This window comes from Pseudophryne corroboree, chromosome 1 (assembly GCF_028390025.1).
Source record: "Pseudophryne corroboree isolate aPseCor3 chromosome 1, aPseCor3.hap2, whole genome shotgun sequence".
Classification (NCBI taxonomy): domain Eukaryota; kingdom Metazoa; phylum Chordata; class Amphibia; order Anura; family Myobatrachidae; genus Pseudophryne; species Pseudophryne corroboree.
In genome coordinates this window covers 1,069,996,524-1,070,019,245 of record NC_086444.1, presented here as the reverse complement: position 1 = coordinate 1,070,019,245, position 22,722 = coordinate 1,069,996,524, and the positions used below count along the sequence as shown (strand labels likewise).

Below are 22,722 nucleotides of genomic sequence, written 5' to 3'. Positions count from 1 at the left end.
GATGATCCCATTACATGTAATCAGGATTGCACTGGTTTAGCACAGTTTCCAGCAAGGGAGCCTGAGTGGTTATCCTCTATCAAATCTATGATTTCTCAGATTTCAAATAGGGTTGCACAAAATGAATCTGCAACTCAGGCTTTACAGAACTCTATGGCAGTCTGGCCCAGTTCTGGTACATCAGGGCTCCCTGCTGTATATTCACATAAACGTGCTCTTGCACAGATCATGCAGGATGATACCGATACCGATTCTGATACTAAAGACGGTGATGGGGATGTGTTGCGGGGGGCAGCATCTCTTGCAAAAGGGGTGCCGATGATAGAGGCTATTAGGGATGTGTTGAATATTGCTGATACCACACCCAAGCAGGTTGAGGAGGCTTACTTCACTGAAAATAAGAAAGCCTCGCTAACCTTTCCTGCGTCAAAGGAATTAAATGCTATTTTTGAAAAGGCTTGGGAAAACCCGGATAAAAAATTCCAGATACCTAAAAGGGTTTTGGTAGCGTTTCCTTTCCTGGTAGAGGATAGGAAAAAATGGGAAAACCCGCCTATTGACGCGTCAGTATCCAGACTCTCAAAAAAGGTGGTTTTACCTGTTCCAGGATCCACCACCTTGAAAGAGCCGGCTGATCGTAAAATTGATAATACACTCAAATCCATGTACACAGTTTCTGGGGCAATACTACGTCCCACTATTGCCAGTGTTTGGATTGCCAAAGCTATAGTAAAGTGGGTTACTTGAAGACTTGGATACTATGGAGAAATGTGATGTTGAATTGTTTTTACGTAACATTCAGAATTCGGCAGGATTTCTGGTAGAATCCATGAAAGACCTGGGTTCCATGGCTGCGGGAATTTCTTCCATGTCTGTATCAGCTCGTCGAGGACTGTGGTTGCGCCAGTGGTCTGCCGACGTGGTATCCAGGAGAAGTGTGGAGACGCTACCATACATTGGTCAGGCTCTCTTTGAGAAAGCGTTAGATGCGTGGATCTCCACGGCTACGGCTGGTAAGTCACCCTCCCTCAGCTACACCTGGTCCGAAGAAACCCTTTTCTTCAGCTACATCACAGCCCTTTCGGTATCCCAAGCCCAGAAAGGCCAAGCCGCCCAATACCTTCATTCGGGGAGGTCGTCCCAAGTTCAAGAAAACTGCGGCTGCAGGTTCCCAGGAACATAAACCTGCTTCAGGTACACCAAAGTCCTCCGCATGGCGGTGGACTGCACGCCCCGGAGGGGGGGGGGGAGTGGTGGAAGCGAGACTCAGGCATTTCAGTCACGTCTGGGTGTCATCCGTCCTGGACCCCTGGGTGCAAGATATTGTGTTTTAGGGGTACAGGCTGGAATTTTAAAATCTCCCTCCTCACCAATTTTTCAAATCAGGCTTGCCAGCTCTGCTGGCGGACAGGACTGTCCTGCAAGAAGCCGTCCAGAAGTTGGTGGAGGCACAGGTCATTGTGCCAGTACCACCTCATATGCAAAACAAAGGTTACTATTCGAACCTTTTCGTGGTACCGAAACAGGATGGTTCGGTCAGGCCCATTCAGAACTTAAAATCACTAAACCCCTTTCTAAGGGAGTTCAAGTTCAAAATGGAGTCTCTAAGGGCAGTGATATCAGGTCTGGAGGAGGGGGAATTCCTGGTATCCCTGGTATCAAGGATGCGTACCTCCACATTCCGATTTGGCTGCCACATCAAGCTTATCTTCGATTTGCACTGTTGGACTGTCATTTTCAGTTCCAGGCCCTGCATTCGGCCTCTCCACAGCCCTGCGGGTATTCACCAAGGTGATGGCAGAAATTATGATTCTCCTCCGCAGACAGAGGGTGAACATAATTCCATATCTGGACGATCTGCTGATAAAAGCATCGTCCAAGGAGAAGCTGTTACGGTCCATAGCTCTCATGACCCAGCTTCTCAGGGAACATGGCTGGATCCTGAATCTTCCAAAATCACATTTGGAACCAACCAGGAGGTTGTCCTTTCTGGGAATGATCCTCGACACGGAAGTGCAGAGGGTGTTTCTTCCAGAGGAAAAAGCGTTGGTGATACAATGGTCTGGGATGTCCTGAAGCCAACCCAGGTGTCGGTTCATCAGTGCATTCGCCTTCTGGGAAAGATGGTGGCCTCTTACGAGGCCCTGCAGTATGGGAGGTTTCACGCTCGGTCCTTCCAACTGGACCTCCTGGACAAGTGGTTGGGATCCCATCTACACATGCACCAGAGAATACGTCTGTCACCAAAGGCCAGGATTTCACTCCTCTGGTGGCTGTAACTGCCTCACTTTCTGGAGAGCCGCAGGATCGGGATTCAGGACTGGATCCTTCAAACCACGGATGCAAGTCTCCAGGGCTGGGGCGCAGTCACTCAAGGGGAAACCTTCCAAGGAAGGTGGTCAAGTCAGGAAGCCGGCCTGCCGATAAACATTCTAGAACTAAGAGTCTACAACGATTTTCTTCAAGCGGCCCATCTTCTGAGAAATGAGCTGCAATGGCAGAGGTAACAAGAATCATCCTCTGGGCAGAAAAACACGCATTGGCGCTGTCAGCAATCTTCATTCCGTGAGTAGACAACTGGGAAGCGGACTTCCTCAGCAGACACGATCTCCATCCAGGGGAGTGGGGTCTCCATCCGGAGGTGTTCAAGGAGGTAACAGATCTTTGGGGCGAACCCCAGATCGACATGATGGCCTCTCGTCTCAACAAGAAGCTTCGGCGATATTGTTCCAGATCGAGCGACCCACAAGCAGTGGCGGTGAACGCCCTAGTGACTCCATGGGTATTCCAGTCGGTGTACGTGTTTCCTCCACTTCCACTCATCCCAAGAGTTCTAAAGCTCATAAGGAGAACAAGGGTTCAAGCGATCCTCATTGCTCCAGACTGGCCAAGAAGGGCTTGGTACACGGATTTTCTGGATCTACTGCAGGAAGAGCCGAGGCCTCTTCCTCTTCGGGAGGACCTGCTGCAGCAGGGTCCGTTCGCCTAACAAGACTTACCGCGGCTACGTTTGACGGCATGGAGGTTGAACGCCTGATACTAGCTCGAAAGGGCTTTCCGAACGAGGTTATTCCTACTCTGATACAGGCTAGGAAAGGAGTAACGTCTAAACATTACCATCGAATTTGGAAAAAAATATGTATCTTGGTGTGAGTTCAAGAAATTTCCTGCGGTGGAGTTTCAACTGGGATGGTTTCTCCTTTTCCTACAAGCTGGTGTGGATATGGGCCTGAGGTTGGGATCTGTGGAGGTCCAAATTTCGGCCCTATCCATTTTCTTCCAAAAACAATTGGTTGCCCTCCCTGAGGTTCAGACCTTTTTGAAGGCAGTTCTGCACATCCAACCTCCCTTTGTACCGCTTACGGCGCCTTGGGACCTTAATGTGGTGTTGCAGATCCTCTAATCGGACTGGTTCGAGCCTCTACAGGTCAAATTTCTTACATGGAAGGCTGTCACGTTGTTGGCCTTAGTTTCTGCTATACGTGTGTCGGAGTTGGGGGCTTTGTCCTGTAAAAACCCATACTTGATCTTCCACGAAGATAGAGCTGAGCTCCGGACACGTCAGCAGTTTCTTCCGAAGGTTGTGTCGGCATTTCATATCAACCAACCTATTGTGGTGCCAGTGGCTACTGACTCCTCAATTTCATCAAAGCCCTTGGATGTTGTAAGGGCTCTGAAAATCTATGTGAAGAGGACTGCTCGTCACAGAAAATCGGACTCTCTGTTTGTCCTGTATGATCCCAAGAAAATTGGGTGTCCTGCTTCTAAGCAGACGATCTTTCGCTGGATCAGGTTCACATCCAGCATGCGTATTCTACGGCAGGATTGCCGTATCCTACGTCTGTCAAGGCCCACTCTACTCGTAAGGTGGGGTCTTCCTGGGTGGCTGACCAAGGTGTCTCGGCATTACAACTTTGCCGGGCTGCAACTTGGTCTGGGTCGAACACGTTTGCAAAGTTCTACAAGTTCGATACTTTGGCCTCTGATGATCTGAAGTTCAGTCAATCAGTTCTGCAGGAGCCTCCGCGCTCTCCCTCCCGTTCTGGGAGCTTTGGTACATCTTCATGGTACTAATGTGGACCCCAGCATCCTCTAGGACATAAGATAAAATAGGATTTTGGTTACCTACCGGTAAATCCTTTTCTCGTAGTCCGTAGAGGATGCTGGGCGCCCGCCCAGCGCTTCGTTTTCCTGCTATCGTTATTTGGTTCAGTACAACTTCATTTTAGTTGAGTACTGCATTGTTACTCGGTAAGTAATGTTTCAGCGGTTGCTGAGTTTTCAATCTAAGTTAGCTAGATGTGCCTTGTATGTGTGAGCTGGTATGAATCTAGCCACTATCTGTGTTAAATCCTTCTCTCGAAGATGTCCGTCTCCTCGGGCACAGTTTCTAGACTGAGTCTGGTAGGAGGGGCATAGAGGGAGGAGCCAGCCCACACCCTAACTCTTAAAGTGCCAATGGCTCCTGTTGGACCCGTCTATACCCCATGGTACTAATGTGGACTCCAGCATTCTCTACGGACTACGAGAAAACGATTTACCGGTAGGTAAGCAAAATCCTATTTTTCCCCTAGTGATAGCTGTGGTTAAAACAATTTCAATTGCCCTAGTGTGCCTCATTGCACATAATATACATCAACGGGATTGTTTAAGGAGATAAATTAAAAGTACTGCGCAGGACTAGATAGTTCTTATTTTCATTATTTTAACAAAAAGTCCAATGTGAAGCCTCTTGTAGCAGATGGTCCCATCTAGATCCCAAAATAAGACTTTGGGGATTTATTAACAATAGTTGTTTCAAAATTGTAAAAAGTTGGCTTTTTGAGAAAATCTAAATTTGACTTAGATTTTTTTTATTTTTATTGAAAGATACTGCTATTTATATATCACCTAAAAGCCCATAAAAAGAGGTTTAAAATTAGACCTTGCCCAACTCTCTAGCTCAATCAGGTGAGCTGCAATTGCAATTTAAAACATTGCAGATTTACAGGCATGTACTGTAACTTCAAAACCAGTGTACATATCAGCCTATGATTTGGGAGTTTTCTTTACACAGGTGAGATACAGGATCTTGTCGGTTGGGATGCCAGCGGGCACATGACCAACACTCATAACAATTACAATGCCGACAGATGACAGGGTAATTTAGGGGGTCATTCTGACCCGATCGCACGCTGCAGTTTATCGCAGCGGTGTGATCGGGTCAAACTGCGCATGCACCAGCGCCATAGTGCGCTGGCGCATGCCAGACGGTCGAAGGCCGTCGGGCCGCTATGGTCGCCTCTGCCTGACTGACAGGCAGAGGTGGTCGCTGGGCAGGGGGGGGGCGGAACGGCGGCGTTTGGCCGCTGTTTTTGTGGGCGCGTTCCGGCCAACGCAGGTGTGGCCGGACCGAACGCAGGGCGGGCCGCTGCGGCTGCGTGACATCACACGCAGCCGCTGCCGGCCGGGGAGCGATGAGTAGCTCCCGGCCAGCACGCTAAAGCTGCGCTGGTCTGAAATTGAAATTAGAGATTGTAAGGTTGAATTTTTTCGAAAACTGTGTTGATTGATGTGGAATGACCCATTTGTATACTGTATTTTTAATAACGTAATGTTACCTGGTTTATGCATCTACAAAATGTTTTAATAGCACATGCCATGACACAATTCTGTAATATGGTTGGAGAGAAAAATAAGAAATCAACAATATTAACAATAACTAAATAGTATCACACAAGATTCTGCATTTATATTATGACAGTTTATATTTTACTCTTCTAGTTCAACCCAATTAGTTCATTGGACTAACACATAATAATACTAGTAATACTTACCATACAAGAATCTACTGTTCCAGACTCATAGCCAGCACAAAGCATCCTGGATGTTATGGTGTCAAAATATGAGCGACAGTGCTCTAAGGATATGATGCGAACTTCTCCTTCCTGCAATTTAAATGGCACTGAAAGAAAACAAAATGAACAATTTTTAAGTATAGTGTGCAACCAATTATTAAGATTTATGTAAACAGTATACATGCCGCTGAGAAGGTGCAAACTTATATTTTAAAACTAAGGGGGATATTTATCAAAGCTTGGAGAGAGATAAATTAGAGAGAGTTAAAGTGCCAACCAATCAACGCCTGTCATTTTTCAAATGCAACCTATAAAAATATTTGATTACTATCCCCCTACATGAAAGAGTAAACTGACCATACAGTCAAAATGAACTATATTAAGCGGTAAATATCAAACGTCAAATGTTACGCACATAACATTCTTCAAAAACAGACTAATAACCTTTTAAAGCAGGGCTGGCCAAACCAGTCCTCGAGATCTACCAACAGTTCTAATTTTCCAGACCACCTAGCTGGTGCACAGGTGTAGTCATTACTAATTAAGATGTGCTGCATTCATTCCTAACTGACAATTCTACAGATCTCCAGGAGGCCTGGAAAACATGAACTGTTGGTAGATCTCGAGGACCGGTTTGGCCAGCCCTGTTTTAAAGCAATTGATACCTTGACCAAATCATGGTCCATTTATAAAATATCGTGGCTGGGTAGGCTGGTTACTGTAAAAATTATGCTCCTACCCATTATATTGTATCTCTCCCAAGCCATCCCCTACATACTACACAAGTTTGTTAGCACAGCTTTCCGACAGGTTTAATACTACCTCTCCTAAACCCAGGGTGGATATTAAGCATTTTTGGTCTGGACCTCTACCATTAGAAGATCTAATTTGGTTGGATCCCGGACATAGGTTGTTCTCAAATACCACTTTGAAAAGTACATTTGCCTCCGTGCATGCTTGGGACAGGTTGGTTAAAATTACGGGTGATATTGGGTTGCCTTCATATGAATTATCAAGGAAAGCTGTAGCTGAAGTGGTCGCAGATCTTCTTTATCTTCTTGAATGGACCTGGGGCTAATTAAGTGTTTTCATATGCTGTATTATACAATACTGGTGTAAGGTCATTTGCTCAGCTGCAATCTCAATATGGTATCCCTAAGTGTGATTTTTAGAAGTAGCTACGTGTATGGCACTATCTTCAAACTATGTCAAAGGGCCCTATGACCCTAGCCCTACCCCATCCTCTGTACTTTCTAAATTGTCCTTCCATTAGTTAAATGGTGCTATCTCAGTGTTGTGTGAATATATATATATATATATATATATCTATATATATCTATCTTAAAACAAATACATTATCGGTACAAACCAAATGGGAAGAAGATGTACATGTTTCTTTATCAGACAAAGGGGGAGATGTACTAAGCCTTTGAAAGTGATAGTCAGTGGTGCAAGTAGAAAAAATGTCTTAGTGGTACTGTGCCAAAAAATTGGTTTGGCCAATGAAAATGGGGGCTTTATACACATATGGGGAGCCAGATACTCATATGACCCCCAATAGTGCATTGCCAGATACACATATGCCCCCAATAGTCACTGACGTGCGGTGGGGTGAGGAAGAGTCTTTCCTGTCATACTTACATTTAAACCAGAGTTTTGACTGAATAAAATATATGAAAATACTGATAATTTGTTTGAAATATCTTCTTTGCATTATTCTAATAATTTTTATAGCCCAAACTCTGGAGTAAAAAGTCTATGGCAGGTTAGGAAGTGCCTCACCTGTGTATCCTTTCCACACATCTCTAATCCAAACTCACCAGATTTCCAGGAGTTTATACTGCAGCACCTGTGTATAATGCCCAGATGTACCCTTTGGTTCGTATATTGCACGTAAATCTGTCTCTGGGTTTAGCTAGTGCCTCCTGAGCCATTTAGCTCACCGCACGTCCCTGCCAATAGTGCCAGATACACATACTGTATACCCCCAATAGTGGAGTGCCAGATACACATGTCCTCAATAGTGCCAAATACACATACGCCCCCAGTAGTGCAGTGCCAGATACACATATGCCCCCACGGTGCCAGGTATGCCCCCCCAGTGCCAGATACACATATGCCCCCACAATGCTAGATACACATATGCCCCCTGTGCCAGATATACCCCCATAGTGCCAGATACACAAATGCACAAATGCCAGATATGCCCCCATAGTGCCAGCTTTGCCCCCACAGTGCCAGATACACATATGCCCCCCTAGTGCCTGATAGACATATGCCCCCCAGTGCCAGGTACACACATCCATCTCCCTGCTCACCGGTACTGTTGCTGTGTGTGCGGGGAGGAGAGCGCAGCGAGCGCCTCTCCTGCCCCTCGGTGCTCATCCAGTCTCCGGCGGCGTGTCTCTCAAATGAAGCGCCGGTTCATGAGCCAAACAGCTCACGGACTGGCAGCCAATCAGGAGCTGCAGTTACCGGTCTGCGAGCTCTGATTGGCTAACAAACCGGCGCCTCATTTGAGAGACACCGCCGCCGGAGACCGGATGAGCACCGAGGGGCAGGAGAGGTACGCGCTGCGCTCTCCTCCCCTCACACACAGCACAGCGGTGGCTGCAAGCATGTCAGTCGGGCCATCGGTACTGCATACCAGCTGGAAATTTCTTACCGGTACGCAGTACCGCCCCGTACCATCATACTTGCAGCACTGGATAAAGTGGAGTGAGATAAAGGGGTTTATGTAATAAGCCTTGGAGAGAGATAAAATGGAGAGAGATAATGTACCATCAAACCAGCTCCTAACTGTCATTTTTTTAACACAGCCTGTAACATGGCAGTTAGGAGCTGATTGGCTGGTACATTATCTTCGTCCAGTTTATCTCTATCCAAGGCTTAGTACACAGACCCCAAAGTACCAGCCAATCAGCTATTAACTGCCACTTTACAGGCTGTGTTTGAAACATGACAGTTAGGAGCTGGTTGGTTGGTACTTTATCTCTCACCACTTTATTACTTTTGAAGGCTTAATACATCTGCCCCAAAGAGTGGAAGACAGTATTCCAGAATGTGTTTAAAATGTCTAAATGCATTAATCATTTGGAAATGCTTGTTAAACTAATACATAAAATATATCTTACTCCGGAATGTACGCTTAGCATCCTCGGCTCTGTTGGAGGAATTGTGGGGAAGTTACGTACCCTTCTGCATATCCTCTGGGCTTGCCCAAAACTGCAGGAACTTTGGATTGAGGTATTTAGGTGGACATGTACTAAGCAGTGATAAAAGTGGACAAGTGAGCCAGTGGAGAAGGTGCCCATGGCAACCAATTAGCTGCTCTGTATGCTTTCATAGTATGCAAATTATAAATGTTACGTCAATGCTGATTGGTTGCCATGGGCAACTTCTCCACTGGCTCACTTCTCCACTTTTATCACTGCTTAGTACATGTCTCCCTTTGTCTCATTTCTAAAGTTACAGGCATTACGCTCCGATTATGACCTCGGATTGCTTTACTAAACTATTATCCAAGCTCTCTACAACCACATTGCAGATATGTTCACTGGTCATATTTTTATTGCTACCAGATCGGCACAATATTGGAAAACTCCTGATTCACCGATTCTCACTAAGATTGTGACATACGTTCAACATAGTTATGATATGAAGACCCTTAATTTAATTGAAGTATTCCATCTCCACTGTCTCTCCTTTGATTAAATGGAGGTTGTGGTTTGACTACAGTATTTCTCTATACTCAAGCCATTACAGAGGTGTGATATAGGGCATGGGTCTAAGGGCCCCATACACTAGAATGATAATGCGCGATTTCATCCAATTTCAGGCATTCGGGCCGATATATCGGGTGAAATCGGGCATTTTGGATGTGTTTTCGATCCGATGCGCGTTACAGTGAGGGTCGGATCGGCTCCCCTAGATCGTTAGTGCTGCACTTGTGATATGTCGGTTCCTGCATACATGTCTGGAATCGCATACGATATATCGCATGCAAAATGTACCAAATCGTATGGAATCGTATGGAACCACTCCCGTGAAGCTCCCGGGAGAGCTCAAGGGAAATCGCCTCCGACTTCAGCCTCAGACATATCGTTGTAGTGTATGGGGCCCTTAGGCTTTTGTTTCCATCCATCTCACATTTAGTTCTACATATGTGATTCTCCCTTATATTTTTTACCATTGTCTCTGGATTGCTTCTCCTTTTCCCTCTTCCCTCCTTTTCATATCCTTTATCGCCTATGTATTGTTGTAGATTTTCTTATGTTGATATGCTTTTGTTTGGTATTTTATTATTATTATTATTATTATTATTATTATTATTATTTGTAGTATATGTTTATTACTTCCTATTTGTTATATTGCAGCCAGTATTGGCTCTCTTTTCAAATTACTAATAAAAACTTACAAGTTAAAAAATAGAAAAAAAAATAAGATTACATCAGTCCACATAGGGGTCAATCCAATTAGGGGCATTATACAGCAGTGATCGCATCTGTGATGAGATTGCATTCTGCCAATTACCAGGTCAGTTCTGTGCGTGCGCGGGCTAGGAAATGCGATCCCATCACAGTGATGCGAACGCCTCTGCCTGTTAGACAGGCAGAGGTTTTCGCAGGGCGGTTGGGGCAGCGATGCGGAGTTGCGGGGTCATGTTGACGGTAACATTGGCAGGTCCAGGACGTTCTGCGAGAAAAAAACATGCTGGCGGTCATGCAGGGAGCTACCGTTATTTTGCCGGGTTTGCGATGCAATCACAAATGCATTGTAATCGCATCGCTGGCGGCACTTTGCATGGTGGGCAGCCTTGCCCTGTGCTGGGCGGCCACCAGCATGCAAGTGATAGCAGTTGCAGTTGTGCTGAATTAGCAAAACTGCAACTGATGCTGAATAAGATCCTGCAGTAGGTGTGAGTTGTTTCACGAACTCGCAGACATTCGCACAATTGCGTGCTCCAATTCAATTCTCCAATTCAATAAAAAATGCCTATATGCAGTAATCACAGCAGAGGTTTGTGAATTGTCAGTCATATGTGGTGCGAGAGAAGTGCATGAAAAAGTGGGGTGACCTTCTTGGACCCCCCCAAAAATTTCAATTTTATTTGCAGAATCATACATAAAGCTGTTAGTTGTCATAATATAAGTACTGGAGATTTTTAAATAATGCTAAATGGCAGGTTTGTGCATTAAAAAAAGAAAAAGAAAAAAGGATAAAATGGTAAAATTTAAACTTTTTTGTTCACTTTCATAACAAGAAAGAAAAATGGAAAAAAAAGTAGGAAAAAGATGCTTATGGGGTACTTTGATGTTACTAAAAAAATGATAAAAAGCTATTCTTTTTCAACAACATAAATACTCTAATTCAATTTGGGGTGCATAAAGCAATAAAAAGTTGATTTTGAAGCAATTTGAGGCCATTTTTTTTTTTTTAAACCCCAAAAATTGACAAGTAATTTTTGGACTAATTAAGCAAATTTGTAATTTCCAATTGCCTAATTAGTCATTGGGGTGGTGGATGTCCAAGGGGTTCTGCACGGTGTCCCGACATTTTAACCTTAAAATAAGGATTTTCACTACCATCTCTTACCCTCAGTGGGGTTCGAACGAAAAAATGTGAGTTTACTCTGCCTGGTTCAGTGTAAGTTTCTAACTGGATTGCAATCTCGCAGCTCACATCGCGCACCTAATTGGACTGGGTTCCGATACAGAAGATAGACATTATAAAGATAGACAGTCATTAGGTCTACAGTAAAAGGTTGAAAAGGTCAAAAGGTCGACACACAAAAATAAAATTTTGGGTGTTTTGTGTTTTTAAATTTTTTTACCCCAATTTGTTGAAATGCTTTGCTCGCCATGCTTCGGGCGCAGTGGCTCGCTTCACTTGCCACAAGGTTACTATAGGTAATAGTTTGTGACATGGATAGTAAATGCAGCAAAAGTTGTAAAAATGTTTAGAAAAACAAAAAAATGTGTCAAACTTTTGGCCCTGTCAATTTATGCCTTTCGACCTTCTGACCCCGTCGACATTTTGTTTGTCAACATTTTGACCCTGTCGGCCTAATGCATGTCGACCATCAGTGGTCGACCTATTGACTGGAGACCTTTTTATTGTAGATCTAGCACCCGCACCATTACTACTCTTTCATCATCCCTGCCCTCAAAGCTAATCTCACCTCATCGCTACAGCAACCCTGATAATTTCATTCACATCTCTCCCGCAAACTCATACCCCCTATCATGTGCCCTCTGGAATGCCAGATCTGTTTGTAACAAACTGGTCCCCACTCATGACCTTTTCATTTCCAACTCCCTGCACCTACTAGCCATTACTGAAACTTGGATTACGCCCTCTGACACTACTTCTCCTGCTGCTCTTTCTGCTGGGGGCCTCGCATTCACACACACACACCCTGACCTGGAGGGGGTGGTGTTGGGGTCCTTTTACCTTCTAGTTACTCCTACCAACTCATACCACCAGAACCATCCCTTACATTCTCTACATTTGAGGTCCATGCTATACGCCTCTTTCAACCAGTCCATCTTAGAGTAGCTGTTATTTACCACACTCCTGGCATTGCTTCCAAATTCATCGACAACTTTGCTTCCTGGCTTCCTCACTTCCTCTCTTCTGACATTCCCTCCATTATCTTAGGTGATTTCAACATCCCTATCGACATCCTCACACAATCCCCTGCCTCTAAACTCCTTGACCTCACCTCTTCACTTGGTCTCTCCCAGTGGACCTCCTCATCCTCCCATGTGAATGGGAGCTCACTGGATCTGGTCTTCACTCACCGTTGTGATATTTCTGATTTTTCCAACTCCCCATTTCCTCTCTCTGACCACGACCTGCTCTCCTTTAACCTATCTCTCTCGACTTCCCCATCTCTACCTCCTAAGGCTACCATCACTAAGCTTAACATTGAGGCTATTGACACCACATTCCTTTCCTCCCTGTTTGACTCACTTCTCTCTCCTATTCTCTCTCTCTCTCATGCCCTGAACAAGCCACATCCCTATACAATGAATCCCTTAGTTCTGCTCTTGACTCTGTTGCTCCACCAACCACTATTCACCCTCGCAAATTAACACCTCAACCCTGGCACACCAAATGCACCAGATATCTGCAAAAATGCTCACGTACTGCTGAGCGACGCTGGAGGAAATTACGTTCTAAGGCAGACTTCCTTCATTTCAAACTTATGCTCTCATCCTTCAGTGCTGCCCTTTCTCTTGCTAAACAGTCATACTTCAAGAACCTCATCTCCTTCCAGTCTTCCAACCCCGGTGCATCTTTGCCACTCTCAACTCACTCCTCTGCCCACCTCCACCTCGTCTCCCCTCCTCGCTCTCTGCTCTTGACTTTACCACTTACTTCACATCCAAAATTGACTCCATACGTCAGGATATCACATCACACCAGACCATCAGTAACCAGCCTCCTCCCATTCCTTACCACCCCTCCCACCAACTCTGACATCTTTCTCCCATGTATCTGGAGAGGAAGTCATGGCCCTCATTCGTTCCTGTCCCCTCACCACCTCCCCACTTGACCCTATCCCCTCCCGCCTCCTCCGGTACCTCTCCTTCTGCCTGTTCCCATCTTTCCCACCTTCTCAATCTCTCCCTCTCATCAGGCACTGTCCCATCTGCCTTCAAGCATGCACTCATCTCTCCTATTCTTAAAAAACCTACACTTGATCCAAACACTCTCTCCAACTACCGACCCATCTCTCTCCTCCCTTTTGCCTCCAAACTCCTTGAGCGTATTGTTCACAACCGCCTTACTTCCTTTCTTTCCTCACACTCACTGCTTGACCCATTCCAGTCTGGCTTCCGTCCTCTCCACTCCACTGAAACTGCCCTTTACAAAAGTGTGCAATGACCTCCATGCTGCTAACTCTAAGAGACACTACTCTCTACTTATTCTTCTTGATCTCTCTGCTGCTTTTGACACTGTGGACCATCTTCTCCTACTGCAAATCCTTCAATCCATTGGTCTGCGTGATACTGCCCTCTCTTGGCTGTCTTCCTACCTCTCTGACCGTTCCTTCTCTGTCTCCTCTCATGACTCCACCTTCCCCTTCACTTCCACTAACTGTAGGTGTACCCCAAGGTTCTGTCCTTGGTCCTCTTCTTTTCTCTCTCTGTACGTCCTCACTAGGTAAGCTCTTTTGGTTTCCAATATCATCTCTATGCTGATGACACTCAAATCTATATTTCCTCTCCAGACCTCTCCCCTGCTCTCCTCACTCGTATTTCCAACTGTCGCTCTGCTATCTCTGTTTGGATGTCCCAGCGCTCTCTTAAACCTAACATGTCTAAGACCGAGCTGATCATCTTCCCTCCCTCCCGCATATCCTCACCTCCTACAATCTCATTATCTATTGATGGCACTACTATCTCCTCTAGCCCCCAAGTGTGCTGTCTTGGAGTAATCCTTGACTCCTCCCTTTCCTTCAAACCACACATTCAGCACCTCTCACAAACCTGCCATTTTCATCTAAAAAATATTTCCAGGATCAGACCCTTTCTGACCCAGGATGCTACTAAGACTCTTATCCACTCACTGGTCATCTCAAGACTGGACTACTGTAATCTCCTCCTGACTGGCATTCCTGACAAATACCTCTCTCCACTCCAATCTATCCTCAATGATGCTGCCCGGCTCATTTTCATCACCAAACGCACTATGTCCACCTCTCCTCTCTTACAAGACCTTCACTGGCTTCCCTTCCCTTTCAGAATCCATTTCAAGCTTCTCACACTCACTTACAAAGCCCTCAACCACTCCTCTCCCATCTACATCTCTGACCTTATATCCCTTTACATTCCCACCCGTCCTCTTCGCTCGGCTAATGCACGCCGACTCTCCTGCCTACGGATTACTTCCTCTCACTCCTACCTCCAAGACTTTTCACGTGCTGCACCACTTCTCTGGAATTCCCTACCTCTCCCCCTCAGACTCTCCACCTCTCTACAAAACTTCAAACGGGCTCTCAAAACCCACTTCTTCACCAAACCCAGCCAAATCTCATCCTAACCCTCTGTTCCACGCTCGCTATGTACCCCATCTGTGTCACTACTGTCTGTCTACCCCTAACCTTTAGAATGTAAGCTCTCACGAGCAGGGTCCTCTTCCCTCATATGCTTATCCTTTTTCTTACTTTAATAATCTTCAACTGCATCAACTCCAGCAGTCTTCTACCACCTGATACTTATTCCAATGTCATCTGCTGATGTAGCTATGTTTATTTACCCTGTACTTGTCCTATATTGTCAACTGTAAGTTGCTGTTTTTCTGTTTTGATTATTTGTTTATGTACTCTGTAATTGGGCGCTGCGGAACCCTTGTGGCGCCATATAAATAAAGGATAATAATAATAATCTATAGACTGGATACCATTGGACTGACAACACAGTGTACAGGAGAACTGAATGGTGGGACAATGCCAATAGGAACATGGTCATATTATTGCTGTAAAATATGTGGTCAATTCAGAATTAAGAAAACTGGAACAAAGTAATAGCAGAATCCTCAAGATCCTTCATTAAAAAAGCTACAGTATTAGTCTTCAAATATATAAAGTAAAGATAGTGCAATTGCTGCTTTTTTCCCTTAAGATACTGTACTATCACCGTTTTAGCCTGCCCTTCCATATTTCTTGCTATCTAACTCACTAGGGGGTCATTCCAACCTTAGCACATGCTGCCGTTTTTCACAGCGCAGTGATCAGGTCACTACTGCGCATGCACCGCAATGCGCAGGCGCGTCATACAGGTACAAAGTGGATCGTTGCTGTTCGATGGATTTAACGAAGAATCTATTTGCAAAGCCGATTGCAAGAAGATTGACAGGAAGAAGGCGTTTATGGGTGTCAACTGACCGTTTTCTGGGAGTGTTTGGAAAAGCGCAGGAGTGTCCAAGCGTTTGCAGGGCGGGTGTCTGACGTCAATTCCGGGAACGAACAGGCTGAAGTTATCGCAGCGGCTGAGTAAGTTCTGAGCTCCTCAGAAACTGCACAAACTATTTTTGTACCACACGGCTGCACATGCAATCGTAGCCTTGCACAGCAAATACACACTCCCCAATGAGCGGCAACTATGCGTTCACTTCACACAGCTGCAAAAAGTAGCTAGCGAGCGGTCAACTCGGAATAACCCCTTAGGTTTCTTGTCTCCATTGAGACTATTCCTCTGCATATTGAACCGTTCTTTGTATTTTTATTATCCGCTTTGAATTGTATTGAAACAGTGATGTAATGCGATTTCCTACATTTTTATTATTCATGTGATGTCATATGTGTGTGATATTTCTCAGTACACATATTTAAAAAAAAATATATATACTGTCCTATATTTAATAGATAAAACAAGACCTACTCATTAGTCCGTTTACAATTACCATAGAATACCATATCACAAACTTATCCAAAACAAAATTAGGCACTTGTTAATCATATGGGAGCCACATTACATTTCTTTCCACTGCTTCTCAAACCTCTATTTCAAGTTTCTCCAAGAGAAAACTACACAAGCAGGCTACGCTAGGTGTGATGGGCATTTGTGGGGGCCACCCAGGGCCGGTGCAAGGTTTCTCGGCACCCTAGGCAAAACTTCTGCCTTCTGCCCCTTTTCTCAGGTGGTCTTCTGGTTGCCGAATGTCGGGATCCCGGCGCCGGAATCCCGACACCCGGCCTACCGACACATATTCTCCCTCGTGGGGGTCCACGACCCCCCTGTAGGGAGAATAAATAGCGTGGCGCGCTTAGCGCGCCACCGTGCCTGCAGCGCGGCGAGCGCAGCGAGCCCACAAGGGGCTCATTTGCGCTCGCCATGCTGTCGGTATGCCAGCGGTCGGGCTCCCGGCGCCGGTATGCTGGTCGCTGGGAGCCCGGCCGCCGGCATACCATACTACACACCCTTCCCCCTACCCACCCTTCAGATGAAAGGCATGCTGCTCTTACCCCCTCCCCCCTACTCTGGTAAATATCTGCTGTTCTATCCCCCCAAAATCTGTGTGCATGCTGCTGCTCATCCCCCCCAGACTGTGTGCATGCCTGCTCCTTATCTCCTCCCCCCCCCCCCCCCCCCCCCTCGCCACACCACTGCTCTCGCCCTCTTTCCTTATCAATGCAGAGAATGCACTGTGCAGCCACCTTACATGCAGGCTGCAGTGCAGAGTTGAAACTGAGTAGTCTGTGAAAGAGCCTGGAATGAAGAGCAGTGCTGCATGTCACCCCCAGCCAGGACTCCAGGAGCTGTCAAAGTTACTGCCTGTGCCGGGTGGAGGTGGAGCTGGAGGCTGCAATACGGGAGCTTAGCAGTCACGGCTACTGTAAGATACGCATTCTGGGGGATTGCAGTGGCTGTAAAAGGTAGGACTATGCTACCTTTTTTAGGCAGCTGTAGCAGGCCGCCCCCTCAGGTCTCGGCGCCCCTAGGCAGCTGCCTAAAGCTGCCTAGTGGAAGCTCCGGCCCTGGGGCCACCAGCATTGATGGGACAATACTTCTCTTAATTGTCCCTGTGGCTCTGGTGGTTGCAATGCAGGACAGTAGGTGACAGCACCAAACATCCTTGATCATTCAGAGGCGCAGTAACATGGAACTGGGGAGGGGGACTATGAGGAAACTTCCCAGTAGCGGGTGCACTTGGTGCCAAATACACAATGGCACCCATATCATAAAATTGTAACCAAAACTGGGGGCGTGGCCTGGAGTAGCTGGGAGAAGGAACCATCTTTCTGGCTCTCCCGCTAATATCCTTTATTTTTCCTGATTCTCGTAGTCTTTCTGGTACTGGGCGGGCTCATCTATAGGGGAACTGGTTCCTGATTGCCGGTAGTCATGAGGTGGCGTCGCAGTGTGGTGATTTCCTGAGTATTCCCCGATATCTCCGGTGGCCGGGTCTTCCTTCAGTGCGGCCTGGTGTCCTAGTTCCCGACTCCCTCCGCTGCATTGCAGCTCACTACTTACCTGTAAGCTCCCTCCTTTTGCCTAGTTGCGTTTTCTGTAGCGGTGTGGAGGACTCTGGTTGTCTGGCTGTGTTCCGGCTCCCGTTCATTTGATGTGGCGTCTGCGGTGTGTTGACCGTGAACCACCGCCATTTTGCTGTTGTGGTCTCCTCCAGCAGCTGTACAGATGCTCCTGCAGCTTCTGCACTCCATGAGCGGTGAATAGAATCTCTTTGCTGCATATATCTCTGTGCTACAGCAGCTGTAAAGCTGTGTTGTCTCCCGTCTCAGCAGTCCTCTGGTGGTTTTTTCCCGAGTTATACGTTTGCACAGACTGCCTGATATCTCCTGTAGTGCTGGTAAGCACTAGGGTGGCCAGTCCCGGCCCATTTTTTCAATCCCGGGAATCGAGATTGAAAAAACGTTCAATCCTGTGATACCCGGGATTGGCTGCATTTCTAGTTCTCTGGCTGCTACTGTTCATGTGTTCCCTATGACAGAATTCATCTCCAATGTATCCTGCCAGAGGCAGCAGATATTATTAAACTGGACATTAACACAATTTCTGGAGGTTCTGACTTTATAGTGGAGTATCAGAAGATGGTTGGATTACGGTTCAAGGATTCGCTGTTTTAAGCGCTTCATCTATAATTTTGTGTGTCCTCAGATGGATGGAGGAGTCCATGATTTTTTTTATCTCAGTCCTCCATGCACCATGTAGGTTCTTGGATATACAGAACGCGGACTGGTTTTGTAACTACTGTACATCGGAGGTTGAGACTTGGCCTAATTAATATGTTGCAGCTTAGATCATATTATTATTATTATTATTATTATTATTATTATTATTATTTTCATCCTGTCCTTTTGTTAATTTTTATATGCAGTGGGAAAGCTGGGCCCCACCTAGCTTGGGTGGGGTGTGTGTGTGTGTGGGGGGGGGGGGGGTTGGTTAGTTAGCGTAGTTTAGGGGGGTGGGGTTTTACGGATCCAAGTATACCTAAGTTGGGGGTGGGCTATACAGGGTGGGGGGTTACTGGGGTGATTTGTTTTTGAGGGTTTTGTTTTATTTTCTATTGATGCTTTGGCTGATGTCTTGTATTCTATTGGTCCATACTTGACAACGATGTATATTTACTTTGGCAGATATATGGGATATGTACTCCCCTCTTTATTATGTGGTTACGATGCGTGGGCTCACATGGCGTCTGTGGGACTCTACGTATTTTGGTATTGTGAGATACTTTATTTCTACTTAACCATCTGTCCTGTGTCTTCTTGATCTATATATATTGCTGTGTATTCTATCATCTGCCTCGGATACCTGCAGTCATTGTTTCCAGTTTTTTTGTTTGTTTTATATGTGTTTCTGCAAAATTAAAAAAAAATTGTAACCAAAACTATTTCAACAACGATATAAAGAGTAATAGGAGATAGCAGACATTCTGCTAACTTATAATAAGGGTCTGGACATAGAAACATATACCTTTTTGTGCACTGTATACGTTTTATAAACATTTAACATTGTATTCCTATTTTTTTATAAAATTTTTTAAAAATACATAACAGGTTTGAGGTTTGGCTGCTTTCTGCAAATGCGCCAAGCTCCAGAATGCATCCCTAACCCTAACTCTTGGAGATGGCTCTACCCTATAGAAGCCTATGGGCTCTGGTGGGGATCCAAGCGGACCTTTCTCAGCATTGTGGCGTGTGCGTCACTCGACACGTGCAGAGGAATCATACACCGGGAAGTCCCCACACCGCAAAGGACAGCTCTCATTGGGAGAAATGTCCTTTGCTAAAAACTTCATGCATACAGTGATAATAAATCCTGACATGCATGCGATGAGTGACGGGTTGCATCGCGCATCATACATCCCGCCCCAAATGTGGTCGGATTGGGGCAGTATAGAAAGCTGTGGCGAAGAGTGTAGGTAGGTGCAGCTGTGGAGGATGGTTGAAATAATAAAACTAACCCAAAAAGGTCAAAACATTGGCCCTCATTCCGAGTTGATCGGTCGCAAGGCGAATTTAGCAGAGTTACACACGCTAAGCCGCCGCCTACTGGGAGTGAATCTTAGCTTCTTAAAATTGCGACCGATGTATTCGCAATATTGCGATTACTAACTACTTAGCAGTTTCAGAGTAGCTTCAGACTTACTCTGCCTGTGCGATCAGTTCAGTGCTTGTCGTTCCTGGTTGACGTCACAAACACACCCAGCGTTCGCCCAGGCACTCCCACCGTTTCTCCGGCCACTCCTGCGTTTTTTCCGGAAACGGTAGCGTTTTCAGCCACACGCCCCTGAAACGCCGTGTTTCCGCCCAGTAACACCCATTTCCTGTCAATCACATTACGATCGCCGGAGCGATGAAAAAGCCGTGAGTAAAATTACTTTCTACATAGCAAAGTTACTTGGCGCAGTCGCAGTGCGAACATTGCGCATGCGTACTAAGCGGATTTTCATTGCGATGCGATGAAAAATACCGAGCGAACAACTCGGAATGAGGGCCATAAACCGTGACCTGCAGTCATATGTTTCACAATTGGAATGGGATACATAGCTGTGAAGGAAGTCCAAACACACCTAGATTGGAGGATTGTTCCACACAAACAGTGAAACTATCCAGCAGTGAATGCGTCTTTCACGTCCAGTCAACATTTATTTTTCTACAGGGAATCTAAACAACCAGTTATGCCTGAACTACAAAATCTCCCAACCATTACATCATGGAGCCACATCAGAGGCCGTACTACCTTCCTAGTACAACATTTGATTCTCATTTCCTGGCAGGTCTGGTAATAATCGGGCTGCGTGTATGCGTAAAGTACTCCATTGCTAAAGTTACCATTCTTAAATTAATTTGTCATGTTAATATAAATAATGATTTCATTAAACATCATACGATCTGTCAGAATTGTTTAGTGGTCACAGTGTGAGTAATTGGTTAAGACATCCTATTTTCAGCTTGCAGTAAAATGTGTTTCTTATGGAGGACTTGGATTGTGTACAGTAATTGTGTACAGCAAAGTCTCTATCTTCTGTAATGTCATACAGCGATGCATGGTCAGGAAAAGCCATTAACTTTCAGAGATGTAATTACTCAGTCTAAAGCAGAGGTACTGTACATCTATGTGTAAAACTCAAGTTTGCATCAATTAAAACTCGTGAAATGAAACAAAAATAATAATTTTTATATGCAAGACAAGAAAACCATAAAAACAGTGATGTGTGTTATCGAGAGTGACCTTGCATCTATTTTGCCCGGCCAGACGTGGGCAGTGTCAGACTGGGGCATAAAGGGCCCACTGGGGGAATGCAGTGGTAGGGGCCCATGCTTAAGAGGTGTAGTCATCCACCAGAGGGGGTGTGGCCAGTCCCCATATACACCAAGTTAACTACAGTAGGCACTTTGCATCCACTACTTCTAGCAGAACACTATCGTATCGGTGCACTTCAGGGTGACACTATTGGCGGCACACACCAGCACCAATTCTCTGGCTTCACCACAGCCGCACACCAGCGGACATTCACCTCTTGTCAGTGGCCAGTCTGTCCAATTCACTGGCATTATACCAGGACATTAATAAGACAAATGGCCAAATCATGGTGCTGTTCATACCTAGGCATTAGTCCTTACTTGAACACTAACTGTTCCAAACTTATTGCTTCACTAACTGCTTCATACCTTACACTATTCAAGGAATTTTGGAAAGACTGAATGGGGGATATGTAGTCGAGTGTGAGAATCAGAATTTTAGATTGTAAGCTCGCAAGAGCAGGGACTTCTTTCCTCATGTGCCTTTCCTTTTCTTACTTATACCACTTTTAGACTAAAATCGCGGGTCGCAGCCGGGAGCCTGACACGGGTGTTACCTGGCTGCGACCCGCGTCAGCCCCCTTTCCCACCGGAGTCACCAGCTCGGCATATTGCCGGGTTGGTGACGTTGCCGGTGACACGATGGGGGCGGCGCACATAGACTGTAAATGGGAAGCCGAGTCTTACGATCCGGCTCCCGCCTACACTGCACAGTTTGCCGGGAACACGCGTTCAACCCCGCAAACTACCCGAGTTGGAATACCGGGTCACGACCTGGACTATTCCAACTCGACTTTTTTACACCGAGCAGCAACACGGGTTATGCACCTTCATGTGCAATAACCCGTGTTATATGTTGCCGGTGTAAAAGGGGTACTACACTCTTATACTTCATACTCCCTTTGATGGCACCTAAACCCCGGGTTTTCTATACCTGTCCTATATTGTCTTGAATTGTAAGTGCTGTTTTCTTGTTTGATCATTTGATTATGTACTGTGTAATGGGTGCTGCGGATCCCTTGTGGCGCCATATAAATAAAGGATAATAATAAAAATAAAAAAATAATAATGCAAGAGATTTTGGGAAAATTCTCCTGTTTTGTGTTTTGTTTTGTTTTTTAAAGTGGCAATCATTACAAGGCAAAACCAGGTTGATTTTGCCATGTAAATGATTGCCACTTTAAAAAAAAAAAAAAAACAGGAACATTCTCCCAAAATCTCTCACATTCCGATTCTCACACCCTATTACATTCCCCCAATATGTGCTTTTCATACAGAATCAACCACAGATTTTTAAGCATTTATTAGCTATTAAATGTGTATTTAAGCATGTTATTATTAAGTATGTTTTTTAATGTTTGTTACTGTTTTATATTAAATCTTCAGTAAAGATATACAGGTTGAGTATCCCTTATCCAAAATCTTGGGACCAGAAGTAATTTGGATATCGGATTTTTCCGTATTTTGGAATAATTGCATACCATAATGAGATATCATGGCGATGGGTCCTAAGTCTACACAGAATGCATTTATGTTTCATATACACCTTATACACACAGCCTGAAGGTAATTTTAGCCAATATCGTTAATAACTTTGTGTACTAA

At 45.4% G+C, this 22,722-nt stretch overlaps 1 protein-coding gene across 2 annotated transcripts in view; it reads right to left on the bottom strand.

Annotated features, from left to right (window-relative positions):
* Positions 1–22,722, bottom strand: part of CORIN (corin, serine peptidase) — a 521,516-nt gene that overhangs the window by 42,040 nt on the left and 456,754 nt on the right. For both annotated transcript variants that reach the window (XM_063920973.1, XM_063920972.1), the window contains exon 21: positions 5,817–5,944. In XM_063920973.1, the coding sequence (XP_063777043.1) occupies positions 5,817–5,944 (128 nt within the window). The remainder of the gene's footprint in view (positions 1–5,816; positions 5,945–22,722) is intronic.